Here is a 20,832-nt window from a genome sequence, read left to right as displayed (position 1 = left end):
TGGTATTAATTATCTTTGTGTGTCATTTGACCTGAACTGTATATTTTCCTGTGCCTTCCTTATTGTAACTCATGTGGACCGGACCACATGGGGTGCTGACTTAACAGCGGATAATAGAAGAACTCTAAAAGCGTTTTAAATGGTTGCAAAACGAATGGCAAATGTATAACAAATGTATATGCTGAGTATTTGCCATTGGTGTGCCTGCATGGTCCTCATGTTCATCTTGGAAAATGTATAACAAATGAATATGCTGAGTATTTGCCATTCGATTTGTAACCATTTAATACGCTTTTAGCGTTCTTCTACAATCCGCTGTTAAGTCAGCACCCCATGTGGTCCGGTCCACATGAGTTACAATAAGGAAGGCACAGGAAAATATACAGTTCAGGTCAAATGACACACAAAGATAATTAATATCATTGCGTGAAATTTAAAAGTAAGTAAGCTACCTCTGAGAGCTTTTCGACGCCCCTACACAAAATTGTAAAACGTAAAATCTAGTGCTGGCTAAAACTCAGTTCGAAACATTTGAGTCCAGACCATGTGCTCTCACAGTCTGACGATAGTACACAAACCGGAAATATGGTCTTTAGAAAAGAGGCGGAAATCACCTACTTCAAAATAACTCTTGGCGGTTGAATATATGGGTCGTTAAATCCAAGACGCAGCTGTTACGAAACGGCACGGATGAATTTTCAATTGGAGTTGCTTGAACTCCGCTGCTTTCGTCTTCCTGCCGTCCACTTTCTGTGCGTGATCGAGCCCCTTCCACTCTTGTGGTCACTTTTTCTTGTGAGCCAATTTTCGTGTTCGTATTTGATGAATGTGCATTTCTCTCTCGCTGACACTATGTGATCCTGATAATTCTCAAGTTAACACACATGTAATACTGGTTGTTCGATTTTACAAACTCTTCAAAACTTCACTGAATAAATATTACATTGGAATATAACCGACTGGGAAAAACAAAATACATGAAGTGAACCGGCATTCTGCATGATAGTTGCCAGTCCATAGCAATTTGCCACTCTACATTCTGGTGGATTCAGACCACCTCGAATTTCCGAAACCGACAGAATGCATGTCGCGCTACTCTGAGCACTAACGACCAAATCAATGGTCCAAGATCCCTTAAAAACCACGAACTAGTCTAGCATCAAAGAACTTATTGTACCAGTGCGACAGTCAGCTATTAACTACTACTTGAACAGGTGGAAATTCATTGAACTTTAATTCGTGCGAGATGGGAGAATATGAACAATTCTGGAAGGACATTAAAACAGATTCTTTTCAGATTGAACCTATCCAATAATTCATGCTATAAAGTCATGGGTTCCTTACTTAACACAAAGTATATGGACGGTAAAAACGCCAAATAAATTAGTAATGACCAACATTCTGCAGTATACGCAAAATTTGCGCACGCACGCACGTGTGATTGTGTGTGTGTGTGTGTGTGTGTGTGTGTGTGTGTGTGTGTGTGTGTGTTCAATTAGTATTAAGCTAGGTTACCTAGTTTCATTGTAACACATAACGTTAGTAACTGAACTAATACTACTCTTATATATCTAATAAACTATAGTAACGTAATTATATCTAGTCGGCCTGAGTGGCTTAGTGGTTCTAGGCGATTCAGTCTGTAACCGTGTGACGGCTACGGTCGCAGGTTTGAATCCTGCCTCGGGAATGGATGTGTGTGATGTTCTTAGGTTAGTTAGGTTTAAGTAGTTCTAAGTTATAGGGGACTGATGCCCTCAGATGTTAAGTCCCATAGTGCTCAGACCCATTTGAACCATTTAATTATATCTAGACATTCGCAGTTTGCCTGCGAAATCAGGCCCGCTAACTTTTTTAGAAGGCTTATGTCATAATTTGTTAATTTAACAGTGTGTGGCTCACGACAGTGATTTCGAGTAGTTGCGCTAAAAGCAAAGCAGAGACGTTCCAACTTGGCGGAGTATGACTTTGGTTCCTTGATTATTCTTAATTTTTGTATTTGACTACTTCGTGTCAGTTTCTGGACTCTTGATTGTGTTTTGTGAATGCAGTCAAACAATAAAAGCCAAGTAACATTCTCCAGAAGTTCTACGTTATTTCAGCAACATATATTAGTAACTTCAGTGGTGACTCCGATAATACGAACGTGAAAATTGGCTCACAAGAAAAAGTGACCACAAGAGTGGAAGGGACTCGATCACGTACAGAAAGTGGACGGCAGGAAGACGAAAGCAGCAGAGTTCAAGCAACTCCAATTGAAAATTCATCCGTGCAGTTTCGTAACAGCTCCAAACCAGAAACAGGTTTAATCTCGTGGTTGGCTCTATGTTTACCGCCGTTTTGCCCACAGAACCCTAAAATTTGGTTTGCACAGGCAAAGCAAATTTCCTGTATAGTGGAATAACAAATTACAAAATAAAGATCGCCTATGTGGTAAGCCAGATGGACCAAAACTACGCATCTATGGTGGAAGATATAATTGTCAGCTCACCATCTGAAAACTGTTACCAACACATTAAGTAAGCGTTAATACAACGGGTTTCCAAGTCGGTTGAGCAACAAATCCTACATTTATTGCATCATGAAGAGATGGAAGACAAGACGCCCTCGCAATTTCTCCGACGCCTGGGTAGCCTCGCAGCGGACACGGAAATGCCAGACTCAGTGCTGCGAGTGCTGTGGACAAGTCGCCTATCTGCATCAGTGCAAAGCATCGTACAATCACACATTGAATCGAATATAGATAAGCTGGCAGAGATGGCGGACCGAGTACAGGAAACAATTTCATTACCGCTACCCCCAAGCACAAAGCTTCCACGACATTATACAGCAGCGTCAACAGAGATGGCCGCAGCAACACAGCGGAAGTACCATACAGATATACAGGACTAGTTGCAGCAGTTGTCAAACGCAGTACAGCAACTGTCATGCCAGGTAGAGACGTTCAAAGTGCAGCACGAGCAAATGGAAGTTGACGATAAAGAGAAAAAATTCAGAGACGACGGAAAACGTTTTCTCAACCACCAACTAGGAGCAATAGCCCGAGTCCACATCGACGTCAATTTTGTTGGTATCACGAGCGTTTTGGTGAACGTGCAACACAATGCTCACCACCGTGTAATTACCCAAACTTCTCGAGTGGCCCGCAATAAGAGCGACCGGTTGCGGGAGTTTACATTTCCAACAAAACAATTCATTCTCGCACTGACTCTTTGTAGCAGACAAACTTTCGCGGTGCAAGTTCCTCATAGACACAGGGTCGGGTGCTTCCTTATACCCGCACAAGATGTTACGTGTTGGTGTGCAGCCCATGCCCTTACAGTTTTCTGTAGCAAACAACTCAGTGATTAAGACATTTGGTGAAACAACTCTGCCGTTAGATTTCGAACTGGGGAAGAGATATCAGTGGCAGTTTATTGTAGCAAATGCAGCAGAACCAATAATAGTAGGAGCAGACTTACTCCCCCAATTTCAGCTTGCTGCTTGAGGTCAGGAATGGCTGTCTAATCGACAATACTTCCGGTTGCAGTACAAGAGGCATCCAGGCACCTTATCCCATGAAAGACGTGCGAGAAGCATTCGTCACAAATGAATTTACGCAGCTGTTTCAACACTTTCCCCAGATTGTTACACCACAAGAAGAAAGACGTTATACGTGTCCGCAACTCGTGGTCGTGCGGTAGCGTTCTCGTTTCCCACGCCCGGGTTCCCGGGTTCGATTCCCGGCGGGGTCAGGGATTTTCTCTGCCTCGTGATGACTGGGTGTTGTGTGCTGTCCTTAGGTTAGTTAGGTTTAAGTAGATCTAAGTTCTAGGGGACTGATGGCCATAGATGTTAAGTCACATAGTGCTCAGAGCCATTTGAACCATTTGAACGTGATACATAATACGTAACATTTCATCGAAACCGCACCATGTCCACCAGTGTCTGCACGGCCACGGAAATTACCTCCTGACCACCTAGTAATAGCAAAACAAGAATTTGAGAAATTGTTGAAGGAAAACATGATCCGTCCATCTGACAGACCGTGGAGACCTTGTGGCGATTTCCAGGCACTAAACGCAAGGACAATACCAGATAAGTACTCTGTTCCGAATTCGCAGGAGTTTAACAATTTGCCAGCGGCATCACATGTGTTCAGTGTAGTGGATTGTGCGAGAGCTTACATGCAAATTCCAGTGGCGGCAGAAGACGTGCCAGAGACAGCTATAACTACCTCGTTTGGCCTTTTCGAACACATGTATATGCTTTTTGACTTACAAATGCCGCCCAGACATGGCAAAGGTTTATCGACCAGGGCACGGTCCGCCTGGTGACGGAACGTTTCGTATCGCCCGGGGTAAGCAAAGAACGCAGGAGATAGACGCAAGAATATTTGGACTGCCAAAGAAGCAAAGTGGGTCTCACGCTCATCCTCCGTTAGGGATTTTTCCTGACAGTTGCGAAAGATTCTCTCATGTCCATCTTGACTTGGTGGTGACCATTACCGCCTTTAGATGGTTTCCGCTACCTGCTAACGCTAATTGATCGATATACCTGTTGGGCGGAAGCCGTTCCGATAGGAGAAACGACAGCAAAGACCTTCTTGGGCGTGTGGATAGCGCGCTTTGGATGTCCGGTACATGTAACCTCGGACATAGTGAGACAATTTGAGTCAACTTTATTTCAACAGTTAACCAAGCTGTGTGGAATGAACCACCACAAAACTACCAGTTATCATCCCAAGAGTAACTGTATGCTTGAAAGATGGAATCGGACTTCTCTTATGTGTCATGAGGACAAATGGACACAGGCTCTGCCTTTGGTATTAATTTGTTTGCGCACTGCTTACAAGCCTGACTTAGGCGCGTTTACCGCAGAAATGGTGTATGGCCGGAATATCCACGTCCCAGCGGACTTCATTGAAGGCAGGAGTCCTACGACAGAAGACTCTGATACATCACCTACGTTCATAGCGCAGTTTCGACCACTAGTGTCGCGTCTGGGCACAATTCCAGGCAATAGGCATGGACATCAACCACCTTTCGTGCACAAAGACTTGAGCAGTTGTACCCACATTATGCTGAGATCAGACATCGTCAAACCACCATTGAAACAACCGTATTCGAGGCATTACGAAGTTTTGCGCCGAAACACGCATACGATGGAAATCTCCTACAATGGAAAGTCAATAGTGGTGTCAATAGAAAGAGTCAAGCCAGCTTACATTCCTGCTGACGGTAACGAAGAATCTCATCGAGCAAACAAGCCAGCTGCGAGGATATCGGAGGAAACAGTTTCTCTTGTGTCTCCCCCGTCCAGTCAGCTGACATCGCCCGTGCAAGTACCTCATAGACACACACGAGCAGGTCAGCAGGTACGCTTCAAGTACGTTTACGTCCTGGGTGCTCCGCACTTCCAGCAGGGAGCCTGTGTGGCGAACGACAGTAATTTCGAGTGGTCGCGCTAAAAGCAGAGACGTTCCAACGCAGCGGAGTATGACTGCTTACGGAACCCCTTTGGTTCCCTGATTATTCTTAGTTTTTGTATTTGACTACTTCGTGTTGGTTTCTGGAATCATTTTGTGATTTTTTATGTGATTGCTAATATGATTGTGTTTTGTGGATGCAGTTAAACAATAAAAGCCAAGTAATACTCTCAAGAAGTTCTGCGTTTTTTTCAGCAATATATATTTGTAACTTCAAGTGTAATGTCTACTTATTGCATAGTCTAACCACCCGTCAGTCAACTTCTCTTTCGAAATGCCATTGTACATCTGCGCTACCTACTACAAGTCCTGTAACATCACCACGAGAGCTGTGCCACAGGCTGTGCCCACGGAAGCGGGCAACATATTGGTTCTGCATCCGAAGATCATGTCCACTACATATAATTTTGGAAACAACAAGCCTCCACATACAACACAAGACGCCATCGTTGGTAGCCACTTATGAACGTGGATATCATGTAATGTCTTAACCACGGCTCCAATTCGTTCTATCCTTCGATTCACTTCAAATCTCTTACTGAAAAAACTTATGTCGTTAGCTAATTTATGTCCGTAAAAAGGTCTCGCTTCCATCACGACAGCCCGAATCAAGTGCTAGAGGTGAGTGTGCCATTGGATGGAAGAGAAGATTTATAAATCAGTCCTTATAGCCAGGACAAAGAATTCTTTATTTATGTTTCATTATCTCGGAAGAAAACAGAAAATGACTGGAGTATTTATTTAGGGAGCACATGAGATCGTTCTTGATACTAGGGACGAATATCTCTTAGGAGCAGCGTTGTTTATCTTGACCAATTTCAGTTCTTTTTCACAGACTGATTTCCAACTTCCTTGGCATGTTAGATACAGTATACCGGTTCTCAATCGTTGACAGAAGTTACGCAATGTCGGGCTCGGTTGCTACTTGGATTGGCGACCTCCTAGGACACATGGTGCCTTTGGCTATGGGACACGCAAGTCGTCGAAGTGGCGTTCAGTTGAAAGAACTGCACGCGTCGTTGAGCCATACAGCATTACAGTTATAGACTGATTAATACTTTCTATTCCTCTAGAACTCGTTTACTTGTAAGTAAAGCAAAGGCACTGGAATTAGCCATCATCCATCGTGTACCTTTGTTTACAATTATCCTGCAGTTTATAATTAACTATGTGTATTAATAATAAATTTGACATCCTCCATTGTGCACTCATGTTTACAACTGATCTGCAATTTGTGACCAACAATATGTGTAAATAATAAATGTGATTGGTTTTTCAGTTTGGGCAAAGCAGCGACCCATACGAATCAGAAGATATCTCACGAGTGATAAATGGGGAAGCACCTCTCTTCGTAACAATGGAGGGTAAGTGAAATGCCTTCCATAAATTATGAAAACGTCTCGTTTCAAGTAGTGTGTAAAGCAAAAGAGTAATACAGACAATTCTACGATAACTAGCACGTAAAAGTACCGACGTTCTTCGGAAACAGGTATTGCTTTGCACCTGTGCGGATTTCGCCCACAGAACCAGAAGAAAAATTATTTTTAAGAGAATTACTTGAGTATTTACTTACAGCTTAAGTGATAAACACATAGATCCTTATGTGCCTAATTGATGGACAACTAACTCAGTTTCTTTATATAAGACACTTTTATCATCACATTTGAATGAAATACTTTGCTAATTATACAGCTTCAAAACCTTCGATGTATACGGCAAGCATTTCCTTGCAGTTCGGTAACAGATATTTAGGTTTCATAATTCAGAAATCTGTCTGTTTTCCTAAGGAAACGCTACGGAGAATCAGCCGCTTCCATAGTTTCAGGCGTAGAAAATGTTACCTTTGATTTAGGACCGTAAGAAACTAAATTAAACCCAATCTAAGCAACTAATTAGGAGATCGGAGGAGAGTTAATCCAACTTCTATGAAGTCGAATTGAATAAAACTTATTTCAAAGGATCTTTAACTCATTTACATCAATAGTGGTTGCATAAAATTTATTTACAATATGTTCTCAATTTACTTAAGTTGCTTCCCTTACTTATGTGGGGAAATTCTGAGAATACCTTCGAACGCATAGGACAAGGAAGGAATCGAACGTAATCTAGTACGTAAAACTCATATTTAACGAGTTAAACGTCGTTAATCTTTGACACATGATACGGATGCATTGTACAGAAATTTAAGAAGAGGAAAATTATGAAAAATTTAAAGTCAGTGAAGCAAGAGTATGAGCAGGTTATTAGCCGGACTACAAAATTTTATTATTTATTTTGCCTCCTTCCCCTCCTTACAGCCCTTCCATTCGCTCACCAAAAGGTGCCTTCTATTCCATTTGATGTGGCAGCTTCTTTTTTTTATTATTTATTTAATTGAAACTTCTCCCTGATTGTGAAATAAATGATATGGAAAATTTTTGATTTCGTGAAAATGAAATAGAAAATTAATAACACAGTAAAGTCCCTCTTTATGGGTCTATGTTCCTTCATTCATAAGTTCCTTTTCATGGCTGTGTATTCCTTTATCCTTACGATGAAAAGTAGTTTCTACTTCTGAAATTCTTCATGTCTCTCTACCTTATAGAAATTAAATGCATGCTCCTTCATAAATGGAATGAATTCTGATATCTTATTTAAATCCAGTCTCTTGTCTACAGAAACTGGAGAAATAAATCAATAAATTTATTCTCCTTCCTCGTAGCACATTTTACTTCTACTACCTTACTTCGATATCGTAAGGTGCATTTAAAATACAAGTAATATAATGACAAAAAGTATTAATCTTAAGTTCAAAGCAAAAGGAGGGAATTCAGCAATTTGTGCGCTGGTCTTAATGTATCAGATGCAAAGATACCATTGCGTAGTTTGCAAAATTGTTTTGACAATTTATTTTATTCTGCAGTTCGTGGTGCCAGTTTAGAAATAAATTCCGTTAAACTTCGTGTGTCTAATGTTATCACGCAGTGTAGAAATTGATCTTATATTTCCGTGTTGTTTTTCTGGCCATGGTATCGCTTTTGGTCCGGAGTCACAACTTCTTGTAACTTGACATATTGCGGTGCTATTCGCAGTAGTGATGCAGGATTTCATTGATTCTAGTCCCAGATTCCGCGTGCGTGTTTCCATGTGAACCTGTGTCTAAGGGTTTCCTCTACATTACACTTACATAACGCTGTGAACCCGCAAGATGGATAGAGTATAACTTTGTGCACACTGGAATCCTTTCATTGACGACTTTGTGCCATTCTGCCCCAACCTCTGACGCAAACTATTTTTGATGAATGTTCTTCCACGCCTCATTTCTCTTAGGAGCTGAACGTTTCTTAATATGGTGGTATCATCTGCGGTTCTCAAAAAGCAGAGCTTTGAATGTATTTTGTCAATATTTACGGCCACTACTTAGGTTTCGGGCTGAATGGCTTTCAGATGTATACTTTTTAGGCCGATACGGCTGAATTTTGATCTTTTAATGACATTTGTGTTAGTAACGCTTTGAATTTTGCGTCAGTATCTATTAATCCGATCCTCTCTACTTCAAAGGGTAATGCTAGTATGCTACATTTCATCGTGAAAACATTTCTACGGCATACGAAATATCCAATAGCTGATAGTAGCATTTTGACTATTGCCGCCGGTACTGGCAAAATGGACGCTAAATAATAAACTTTGGATAAGATGTAGGCTGCCCCCACACTATTTACTGATTTATAGTTGATTATTACTGCCTGTAGTTTGTCTGGTTAGAAAATTAGGCATCGGACATTCATTAGCAGCCAGTTTTGGAGAGCGAATTTACTCCGACGGTAGCGAAAGCTCTGACCGTTAGCCTACAGCGCATGCCCTGTCCATTCTCCCATACTGTTCTGTAATTCATTCACATCTAAAATACTCTAATACTAATGAGGAGGTTGTAATGTGTAACACTTTTGTACCACACTGTTCATTTATTTCACTTTAAATTCAAGTATCACGTCCCTACTTGTTCTGAGCGCACTCACACTACAATTCACCCATTTACCATGAACTTATATGAATTTACATTGCCGATTATCTACTGCGCGACCGTCATTTAATCATATAACAACTACCCAGATACGAAATTACTCTTCAGCTTCAACATTCTCACTTTGCTCACCCACATGCGAGTCCTACTCGCGAGATGGCTCTCGTGCGACTCTGTTTAATCTTTCCACAACGTACTTCACATTTACGCGCCATCGCGGGAAACGCAACCACTGGGGATTGGCCATGCAAGCATGTTCCGGCTCGACTGCCTCACTCCTTTGCGCCAAACGATCTCCAGGCCACAATCTCTCCCTTCTAGAACCATGGGGCATCCCCGTCAGCGGTGCCGCTGTGCTTTAACAAATAAGCGTACGGATAGATTACATTCTTCTGGTATAAGATCGATATCTGTACCCTTACATCCCCCAACTAATTGTTTTCAAAGTCCATGTGAAACAAGAATTTTTGAAAGTTAAAAAGAAAGAAATCATCTCACTGAAAAAGTTATTCCCCACTATCTGAAAACAAATTTTTCCTTTTATTTTTTCCAGATCTGTACTTCGTATAAACCACATCCTTCCATCGCAATTATTTTGGACATTTACACAGACATAATCAATTTCATAATGTATAGAATCACTTAGGCAGGAAAGATCATATTGAAGATTTCGTTTCAGTCCGTTTCAAATTTCAAGAAACATAAAAGCTCACACTCCTCAGTTTTGCACACAACAAGATTAAACTGAGAATTAAATTTACGTACCATTTTAGTCCATTCCAAATTTCATGAAATACGGTATATTCTATAAATTATGAAATAAAACTACACACAAATACATTTCTCAAAATCCTGACACCGCAAATCAAACTGAAAATTACAAATACATTTCGTTTCAGTCCATTTCAAAACATATTAAATATAAAACTTTGAGCTGAAAGGAAAATACACAGAAACCTGCTTTTCATAGATTTTTAGACCGCATTATGTTATTTTCTTTAACCAAGTAGTTCAAAAGAGGTAAGTATATATGTGAAAAAAGGTATTCTGCATGATAACAAATCTAGAAATCAATAAACTTTACCAAATTATCCAAATACGAGGGTGAGTCAAATGAAAACCTTAAATTTGTAGTAATAACAAATCGAAACTTCGCGCCGTTATCCTTTAAGTTGGTAAGCGTGCTACAAACAACGTGCAGAATGGCCTGTAGGTGGCAGCATAGTGCAGATGCACACATACCGTCGCAGTAACCGCCCCACTTGCGACTTGCACCAGGTAAGAACAGCGTTCTGTTATTCCGTTTTTGCGTAATGAAGGCGTGAAACCTATTGAAATTCTTCGACGAACGAAGGTTCAGTACGGTGATGCATGTTTGTCACAGCAGCAAGTCTACGAATGGAGTAGGAAGTTCGCAAATGGTGTGACTTCAGTGGAAGATGCTCCTCGGCCAGGTCATGCACAACGAGTTGTGACTCCACAGAACATTGCAGCAGTTGAAGCCACAGTGAAGGAAAACCGCCGAGTGACACTGAATGACATTGAAGCATGTTTACAGATTAGTGATGGGTCAGCACATCACATTGAGCACGATGTGCTCCAGTTTCACAAAGTGTCGGCAAGATGGGTGCCACGGCAACTGACTCCTGAAATGAGAGAACGACGTGTCGAGGCTTGTGAAGAACTTCTTCGCCGCTTTGGACGAGAAGGTGATGGCTTCCTTGCAAGAATCGTTACTGGGGACGAAACCTGGGTTCACTTCCACCAACCGGAATCGACGAGAGCGAGCGAGGAATGGCGCCATTCCTCATTACCAAAGTGTTTTCCATATGTTTGGTTCGCTCAAAGACGCAGTGGGAGGAAAGAAGTTCCGTTCTGATGAAGAGGTACGCCACGCGGTGCATGAGTGGTTGCGTGGACTACCAAAAGAATTGTTTTCTAAACGAATTTATGCACTTTGTAAGCACTGGAGGACTTGCATTGAGCGTAGGGAGATTATGTTCAAAAGTGATACAGCTTTGTACCACTTCTGCACAGTAAATAATATTTAAAAAAATATTTAATGGTTTCATTTCACTCACCCTCGTATGTCATGGAAAAGCTTCTGAAATTCGATAGCTGCGCGAAGTGGCCGCGCGGTTTGAGGCGCCATGCCACGGATTATGCTGCCACTCCCGCCAGAGGTTCGAGTCCTCCCTCGGGCATGGGTGTGTGTTTTGTTCTTAGCATAAGCTAGTTTAAGTGGTGTGACGTCACGTGTGCTGGACTGTTCCTGAAATTTCTCGTCAATATTTTATAAAGTTTTAGTCTTCAGTTACTTACTTTGGTTTATTTGTGTTAATATTTGCTGTAAAAGTAACTTATTAGTGGATTTTCATTCATCTCAGTCTTTCTTCCTGTGTTATTGACTCGAGTGGTCTGTTATTCGTGAGTGTCCTTACGCCGTTCGTCCAAGCCTCGCGCCTCAGTAGAGTGTTTACATTTTGCGGCGTGCAGTTACAGCTGTAGTGGTTATAAAGCGAAATACTGACAAAGTTATTTGTGCGTTGTTACGCAGTTATTATATTTAATACTTTTCAACGGTGTTTCGTGCTGTTTGTGGCGAAATAACGATTTAATAATCTTTTGGAAACGTTCGCTGGCTGTGTTTTTTTGTTTTCTGTGCGTTGAAGTCGTTTAGTAAATTTCGTGCTTTAGTTTTCAACTGACGTTTCTTATTTTTTCTAGTGAAATATTTCAGTAAAATTTTCATTCAGTGTTTTCCCTTCGTTGAGTGTTACAGTGGTCGCTTGAATTTTTGGTTTTAGCTAGTAATTTTGTGAATTTTTATGGTATTGGTATTCGCAGTGGTGTAATAGTATCAATACAAGTAGTGGATTTCTTAGTAGACAGACAATATCGAGACAGCTATTGTTAGTTCTATAAATAGTTCTATTGGTGTAACTGAACTTAATTAACGTAGACGTAGTTTTTTTCAGTAACTGTAAAATTTTACCATGAGTGAAAAGTGTGGGCTCCGTCGTAGGTTTCTGAGCAGTGGGTTACGGTGTTGGATTTGTTCAAAGTATTTTCATTGGGGGGAATGCAGTGGGAAAGCCAGTGAGCATTCTAGTGAGGTCCTCTCCTGGGAATGCAGAATCTATAGTAGAAATAAGTTAATAGAGGAGCAGGGGCGTAAGATCTGTGCCCTTCAGATGCAGTTACAACGCGCAAAGGTGGAACTAGGTTGAGGAAGGTGAAGGGTGGTGGGGAATGGGAACTGGCAGTTGGTAAGAAGACAGCTAGGAGAAGGTGGTATTCAGATAGTTATAATTTGCGTATATGCAATAGATTTGACCAACTGTCAGAGTTGAGTGGAGAGGAGCCTCTTGTAGCTGTAGATGTAGGGAACATGCAGCAGTTACGAGACCTAGGTCAGTTGCAATGTCTAGCAGAAAGAAGGTTCTGCTGCTAGATAGTTCGCACCGTAGAGGTGTGAGCCAGCAGTTGCAGGAAGTGTTGAGGAGTGAGTACCATGTCACCAGCATTGTGAAGCCTTGTGCAGGGTTGGCTCAGGTGACAGACAGCATAGGGGAGTTTTGTAGTGATAGTGGGTGGAGCAGGGAACAGCCTTCATAGGGCTGGGGAATATGATGTAGGTGGTGATCTGGTCAAGATAGCTACTCAAACTGGTGGCACTAATGTCCATTTCGTGCAACTGTTTCAGCGTCATGATCGGCCTCATCTTAATGCGGCTGTTAAGCGCGTTAACATGGGCCTGGGCGCTGATGGCAGAGGGCTTGAATCACATTTCAGTGATGCCAGTTGGTTCTATCAGTAGATCGGGTTTCAGTAGGCATAGCCTGCACCTCAGTAGGTATAGGAAGTGGAGGCTGGCAAAGCTTATAGGTGACAGTATAGTGGGTGTTGGTGGGATCACTCATGGAAAAATTTCTGTAGTAGTTGGTGTTAGAGCTGCACCTTTTTTAGATTGGAGTCAGCTGATAGGTATACCTGCTTAAAGGAAATCCCTCTGACTAAGGGTTCACGTTAAGAGGACGTCATGTTTCCAAGCAGAGAAGGAATTTGCATATTTCATCACAATATAAGAGGTTAGAGATAAAGTTAGTTTAGATTGGCTTAGATTTACTTTCATTCCAATTGATCCGTAGTGAGGAGGTCCTCCAGGATGTAGAACAAGTCATAAAAACAACAATACATGACAAATATTTACAACTCAAACAAATTAAGCTAATGTAGCATATGAAAGAATCATTTTACAAATACTAATGCACTGAATTTAAAATAAAAAAGTTTTTTATTTATTTATAAGGTAATAAACGTGTAATACAACTACTATAATACTTATTTACAATGAACACATTACTGCATTGAAAGGGTGCAGAAGTTAGATTGTACTTATAGATGTTGACTCTCAAATTATTGGTATGTCGGAGCAACACTTTAATAATTTGACACTTCAGAGGCTTCCTTTACCAGGATGCAGATTAGCTGCCTGTTTTTCAAGGAGTTACTTTCGGGGGGGCGGGGGGAGTGGCTATGTATGTAAAAAACAGTATTCCATTTGAGTCCATAGACGTATCACGGCATGGCACTGAACAGATATTTGAATGTTTTGCAGGGGCAGTTGAATTTAGTGAAACTAAACTTCTAACTGTTGTTGTTTACAGACCCCCTAACTCTGACTTCAGAGCATTTCTGCCCAAGCTAGAGAGGGTTCTTGATTCACCTTGTAGGAAGTACCAGAAACTAGTTATATGTATGTGATGACTTCAATATAAATTTTGTATATGATGGTGCAAGAAAAAGGATGTTGGTACAGCTCATAAATTCATTTTATCTGATGCAGAATGTGTTTTTTCCAACTAGGGTTGAGGGGAACAGTAGCACAGCCATAGACAATATTTTTATTATTTCTTCATTAATAGGTGGGCATTCTGTTAGTAAAAGTGTGAATAGCCTTCCAGACCATGATGCACGAATTTTAACACTAAAAGGCTTTAGAACTCAAACAAATGTCACATATAACTACAAACTATGTAGGAAAGTTAATCCTACAGCAATAGAGGGTTTTTTAAACCTTGTCAAGGAACAAGAGTGGCAGAAAATTTATAGTGTCGATAACAGGGATGACAAATATAATGCTTTCCCTACCACATTTCTCATGCTCTTTGAGAGTTTCTTTCCATTAGAACGCTCTAAACGGGGTACTAGCAGTAACAGGCAGCCAAGGTGGCTGACTAGTGGGATAAGGATATCATGTAGAGCAAAGTGGAAATTATGTCAAAATGTTAAAAAATAGTCACGATCATGCTACAGTAGCCCATTACAAACAGTACTGTAAGGTGCTTAAAAATATTATTAGGAAGGCAAAGAGTATGTGGTATGCAAATAGAATAGTTAACTCACTGGATAAAATTAAAATCATATGGTCAGTTGTGAAGGAAGTGTCTGGTCAGCAGCACAAGGTCGACGATATAAAGTCAGTTGGGGGCAAAAATATTTCTGTTACTGATAAATCAGATATATGTATACTATTTGGCAGTAATTTTCTCAGCATTTCTGGTGAATTAAATAAAAATTTAGTTTCTACAGGAAATGCCTTTCCGAGATTGATGTCTGAAATACTCCTCTGTGATGCAGACAATGAGGAGTCTGAGTCAATAATTAAATCACTGAAGACTAAGGACTCTCATGGTTATGATGGAGTGCTTAGCCGAATATGAAAGTACTGTGCTCCACATGCTATCCCTGTACTTAGCCAATTTTGTAATTTTTCCTTTAGGAATGGTCAGTTTCCTGAGCGATTGAAGTACTCAGTACTAAAGCCGCTTTAGAAAAAGGGAGAAAGGGATAATATAGACAATTTTTAAACTATTTATATACCATCAGTGTTTGTTAAAGTTATTGAAATGGCTGTGTATATAAGGATAATTTATCGTTTTGTATCCCCCGATTTGCAATTAAATATACAGTTCGGCTTTAGAAGTCATTAATAACTTAAAATTTCAGATTCTCTTTTCTCTGTGAAGTACCGAATGGGTTAAACAAAAGGTTTCGAACGCTAGGCATATTTTTTCATTTAACTAAGGATTTCGATTTGTTGATCATGAAGTATTGTCACGTAGAAGAAGGTGTAGTTAGATGAATGACGAACTCTAACTTCTCTAACGAAGGTTTATTCAGCACTTGCACATACAAGAGCGCGGAGAGAACTGCCTCCGGCCAGAACACATACAGTGTGTATACAACTACAGAACATTTCAGTACAATGATTCTTGACATTTTTGGATGCTTCTAGAATGTACTCGAACCGAATATAGAAATTAAAATTGTACAGTCTAGGGGAGTTTTAAACTTATGACATTCCATGCAACAGTTCAGTATCATAGCCACTACACCACGGTGATACTCAGCTCCTGTTGCGACATTTGTCCGTCCTTAAGAGAGCAGCGTCACGGTGTTACGTCCTCCTTGTCCGGGAACGAGTCATCGGTCCTGCATACTCCGACTCCCGATGATGGATTCTCGCCCTGGCGGTGACCTTCTTACAACTTCCTTTGCCACGACGCTCTTCGTCACCTTTCAGCTTGTTGCCTGTCGCTGGAGGTTCAAATTTACCCTGGATGGCAAGATCCTCATGGGGATTCATTCGAGGGACCTGGACCGTATCCCTGATCTTTCGTCGTCTTGTGTCGGGGTCGAAATCTTCAACTTCATAAGTAACGTCAGACAACTGTCTAAGAACCTTATAAGGTCCAAAGTAGCACCTCATACCATTTTCTCTGCTCAACACTGACGAACATTGATAGCTTGTCGGCCAAGGCCTTATTAAGGCGTTCAGTAAGCCCGTTAGTTTACGGATGTTAGGCACTCATCATGTGATGGGTAATTTTACACCGACGGTTTATCTCTATCACAAGATTGGATTGAAAAACTTTCCCTCGATCCTTAATTAACGACCTTGGGGCACCGTGTTTTAATATAATGTGTTCCACGATGAATTTGGCTACCTCGGTTGCTTCGATGTTTTCATGGCTTTTGTAATGGTATAGCGTGTCAGATACTCAGTGCAAACAATAATCCATCCATTGCCATTAGCAGACGTTGTAAATCGTCCGAGGAGGTCAATCCCAGCACACTGGAAAGGCGTTTCGGCTGGTGGAATTGGTATGAGTCAACCAGATGGTTTCTGAGGATCAGCCTTTCTCCTCTGGCACTCTCGACACTGCGGCACATAGTGACGGAAACTCCTAAATAAACATGGCCAGAAAAATTTCTTGCGGATCCTGACGTAGGTCTTAAAAAATACTAAATTTTGGGCCTCAGGTGCGTCATGGAATTTCTGTAGAACATCTAAGCGCAAGTTTTTAAGACTCACTGGTAGCCACATCTCTGCAAACGGATCAAAGTGTTTCTTGCCACGTAGTCCATTAACTACCTTAAATTGTCCTTTCACATCCTCTGACCGGTTTAAGGCAAGCATAGTTTGAGATACCATGGCGTTCATTTTCTGGATTACTTCGAGACAGTCACTATCTTCATCAAAGTCTTGATAGTCTTGCACAGGGTTTCTTGAGAGACAGTCGGCATCTTGATGTTTTCGTCCACTTTTGTACGCTATGGTAACGTTATACTCTTGAAGACGTAGTGCCCACTTGGTGAGTCGTCCTGTTGGATCCTTAAGACCCGTCAGCCAACAAAGTGATGGTCTGTAACAACTGTGAATGGCCTTCCATAGAGATACTGTCGAAACTTGCACATGGCCCAGATCACAGCAAGACGTTCTCTTTCTGTAGTTGAGTAGTTTCTCTCGGCTTTTGTAAGTGTCCTAGAAGCATAGGGTATAACCTTCTTTTTTCCATCCGAAATTTGAACCAGAAAATCACCGATCTTATACCCACTGACATTTGTGTGTAGTTCTGTAGGTGCTCTCTCACCATACAGACCAAGTACAGGGTCAGTCGTCAGGTCTTTTCGCAACACATCGAAAGAACCTTGTTGAGCACCATCCCCGGTAAATTTAGCATTAGCGTTTAACAACTCTTGTAGTGGCCTGGCTTTGATACAAAAATCATTTATAAAACAACAGTAATAGGAACATAATCCGAGGAAGCTTCTTACATCTCTAATGCTTTTATGAATAGGAAATTCCGTTATAGATCTCACCTTTTCTGGGTGTGGCCGCACACCTCCGTTTGACACAAGGTGTCCAAGTATTTTGATTTGTTTTGCACCAAAGAGAGACTTTCTTGGATTAAGTTTCAGTCCGCCTTGTTGCAGACACTAAAGAACGGCCCTCAGTCTTTTTATGTCGTCATCAAATGACTCCGAGAACACTATAATGTCATATAAATGACGAAGACACATCGTCCACTTCAGGTGTCTTAGAATATTATACATCATCCGCTCAAAAGTTGCTGGTGCATTACACAAACTAAATGGCATTAACTTAAACTCATACAGGCCCTCAGGGGTGATGAATGCAGTTTTTCACGATCACTCTCATCTGTTTCGATTTGCCAGTACTCCGAGTACAAGTCCATGGTAATCTAATGTATCGTCAATTAGTGGAAGAGGGTAAATGTCTTTTTTAGTTGTCTTATTAAGCTTCCTGTAGTCAACACAAAAGCGCCAACTGTCATCCTTCTTCCTGACGGGGACCACTGGTGACGACCATGCACTTTGCGATGGCTGAATGATGTCTTTCTTCATCATTTTCTCTACTTCGTCGATAATTATTCGACGTTCCTTTGCTGACACACGGTATGCTCTCTCCCTTATTTGTTGATGGTCTCCAGTGCTAATCCGGTGCTTCACCGTCGATTTGTCTAATTTACTCTTCACCTGTGCATTCAGAGAACTCTTGAAGAATGGCAAGTAGCTTCTTCTGTTGTCCCTTTGTGAGATTTGGTGATAGTCGAGCTATAAGATCTTGTCTCTTAGAGGTAGCGCTAATTTCGCCCACAGACTCGTCGTGGGAAGTTTCTATGACTCTCAGCTGTTCTTCAATTAACGGCTCAGCGTTTGCTACGCACATGTGTCTTGGAAGAATCTGCTGCTCTCTACGACAGTTAACTATCCACAGTTCACTGCAACCGTTCTTAAACGAAACGTCAGAGGCTGGGATGACCAAGTTATTCTTCAGTGGTATGCTTCTCTTAGATTCCACTACAAAATACATGGGTTGATGCATGGCATGACATGTGACAGTTACCATTCTAGCGCTGACTGCAGGAATGTTCACTTCATCCAGCACACATAGTCTCCACATAATCGGATGCGCATCTTCCTGTCCACAGTATCTCATCTCGTCTAGCATGATCGTCGAGTGACCCCAGTCTATAATTGTCTGAGAAGCTTTCAAAAAGTCCCATCCGAGAATGACGTCATGACTACACTCTTGTAAGACGATGAAGTCTAAGGGCTATTTATGACCACTTATACCCACACAAATCGTACATCTTCCTGTAGGTTTTACGTATTACCGATTAGCCACCTTCAGCAGGGATGTTTTTTTGTCGATGGATACGGTTTTCTCCAACTGACGACGTTACTTCTCCTAAATGACTGAATATGATGCTTCAGAGTCCACATGACCTTGCGCTGGTCGGCCATCCACGAGGATATCGATGAAGTTTCCTTTCGGCGGCCACACATCCAAGGAAGGTCACACTCTTTAGTTTTCGAAGTTGCGGCGACTAGGTGATCGGCTGGATCATCTAAACGGCGATGGAGACCTTGATCGGCGTGTTGCAGAGCGCCCTCTCCAGCCGCTAGCTTGCGGCGATGGTGACCTACGTCGTCCTGTTCATCTTCGTCGTCCTGGAGTTGGCATTGGATAAGATCTGTCCGCTGTCTCCTGGCGCGGACGTCATAAAATATCCGCCGCCTTTCTTGACAATACGGCATCACATGTCCCGGTCGTCAGCAGTGGAAACATACTGGTTGGTTATCCTGGGACCTCCAGACGTCAGTCTTCCTTGGTGCCCAAACAGGTTCCTCATGCGACATTGTAGGAACGTAACTTCATCTGGGTCTCGACTTTGTCACCATTTTAAAGGGAAATTATGGACGAGAGGTTGGGTTCAATGTCTGTTCCACTTCCTCCCTTATGACCTCTTGAAGTGTCGGTTTTTTTGCTCGCCGTGCAATCTAAGTGCCTTCTGGACTTCCCCTCTCATTACCTGACGAAGAATACTTGTGAAATCAGTTGCTTCCTCCATCGCAGACATCGAAACGACGTTTTTAAGCCGTTCAAAGTTCTTGCGTGTAATTCATTTTTGATGCATTGTCTCGATATACTGGCACCATTTTATGAAGTCGTCTGCTGTCGAAACCTCCTTCAGGAGTAGGGCTTGATACATGTCCTCAGCAACACTCTTCATGAGCTGCGCAACCTTATCTTCTTCCTTCATTCAAGGATCCACTATTTTACACAGCTCCAAGACATCTTGAATGTAAGTAGCCGTAGTTTCTCCTTGACGCTGTGCCCTGCACTTTGGTTTACCGTAAGCCTTGCACTTCTGTCGTTGTGTGTCGCCGAAATACTTGCGCAGCTCCGCCTGGAGTACTTCCCAGCTTAAGTACTTCTCCACGTTGTTCTCATACCATTGCTTTGCAGTGCCCTCCTAGTAAAAAATACGTTAGCCAAACACACGGTGTCATTCCATTTGTTAAATTTCGCTGTACGCTCATATACCTTCAACCACTTGTTTGGGCCTTCACCATCTTCACCAGAGAACCCGAAATGATGTCTCGTTGGTGGCACACAGTTGCTGTCATCGTAGCGTCCTCTTCTTCTTCTGTCTCCGTTAGATTGCGATCTGTTGAATATGGCTCGAACTCTGGTTTCTCGCCATCTAAGCAGCGGCTCTGCCGTGGCCTGATGGGAGCCACTGTGTCGTCGATAACGTACGCTATCACAAGCTCCAGTATCCAGCGCCTCCACCAGAATAATGTCACATAGAAGAAAGTGTAATTAGATAAATCACAGACTCTAACTTCACTTGACGATGATTTATTCAGCACTTGCACATACAAGAGCGCGGAGTGAACTACCTCCGGCCAGAACATATACAGTATACATTCAGCTACAGAACATTCCAGTACAATGATTCTTGACATTTGTGGATACTTCAAGAATGTACTAGAACCGAATATAGAAATTAAAACTGTACATACCACGTGACATTTGAACTCACGCCCCTCCAGGCAACAGTTCAGTATCATAACCACTACACCACGGTGCTACTCAGCTTTTTCTGCGAGAATATTGCTCCGGAAGTTGGACCGTTCCGGAATACGTGGAGTAGCTCACAATTGGTTCACCTCTTACTTTAGCAACAGACAGCAAAAGGTC

The 20,832-nt window shown here is 41.8% G+C and overlaps 1 protein-coding gene across 1 annotated transcript in view; it reads left to right on the top strand.

Annotated features, from left to right (window-relative positions):
- LOC124556181 overlaps nucleotides 1-20,832 on the top strand; it is a 659,170-nt gene that overhangs the window by 589,454 nt on the left and 48,884 nt on the right. The window contains exon 7 of the mRNA XM_047130177.1: nucleotides 6,747-6,831. Within this exon, the coding sequence (XP_046986133.1) occupies nucleotides 6,747-6,831 (85 nt within the window). The remainder of the gene's footprint in view (nucleotides 1-6,746; nucleotides 6,832-20,832) is intronic.

This window comes from Schistocerca americana, chromosome X (assembly GCF_021461395.2).
Source record: "Schistocerca americana isolate TAMUIC-IGC-003095 chromosome X, iqSchAmer2.1, whole genome shotgun sequence".
Taxonomy (NCBI): domain Eukaryota; kingdom Metazoa; phylum Arthropoda; class Insecta; order Orthoptera; family Acrididae; genus Schistocerca; species Schistocerca americana.
The sequence above is the reverse complement of the archived record's forward strand: the minus strand, read 5'-3'. Positions and strand labels throughout refer to the sequence as shown.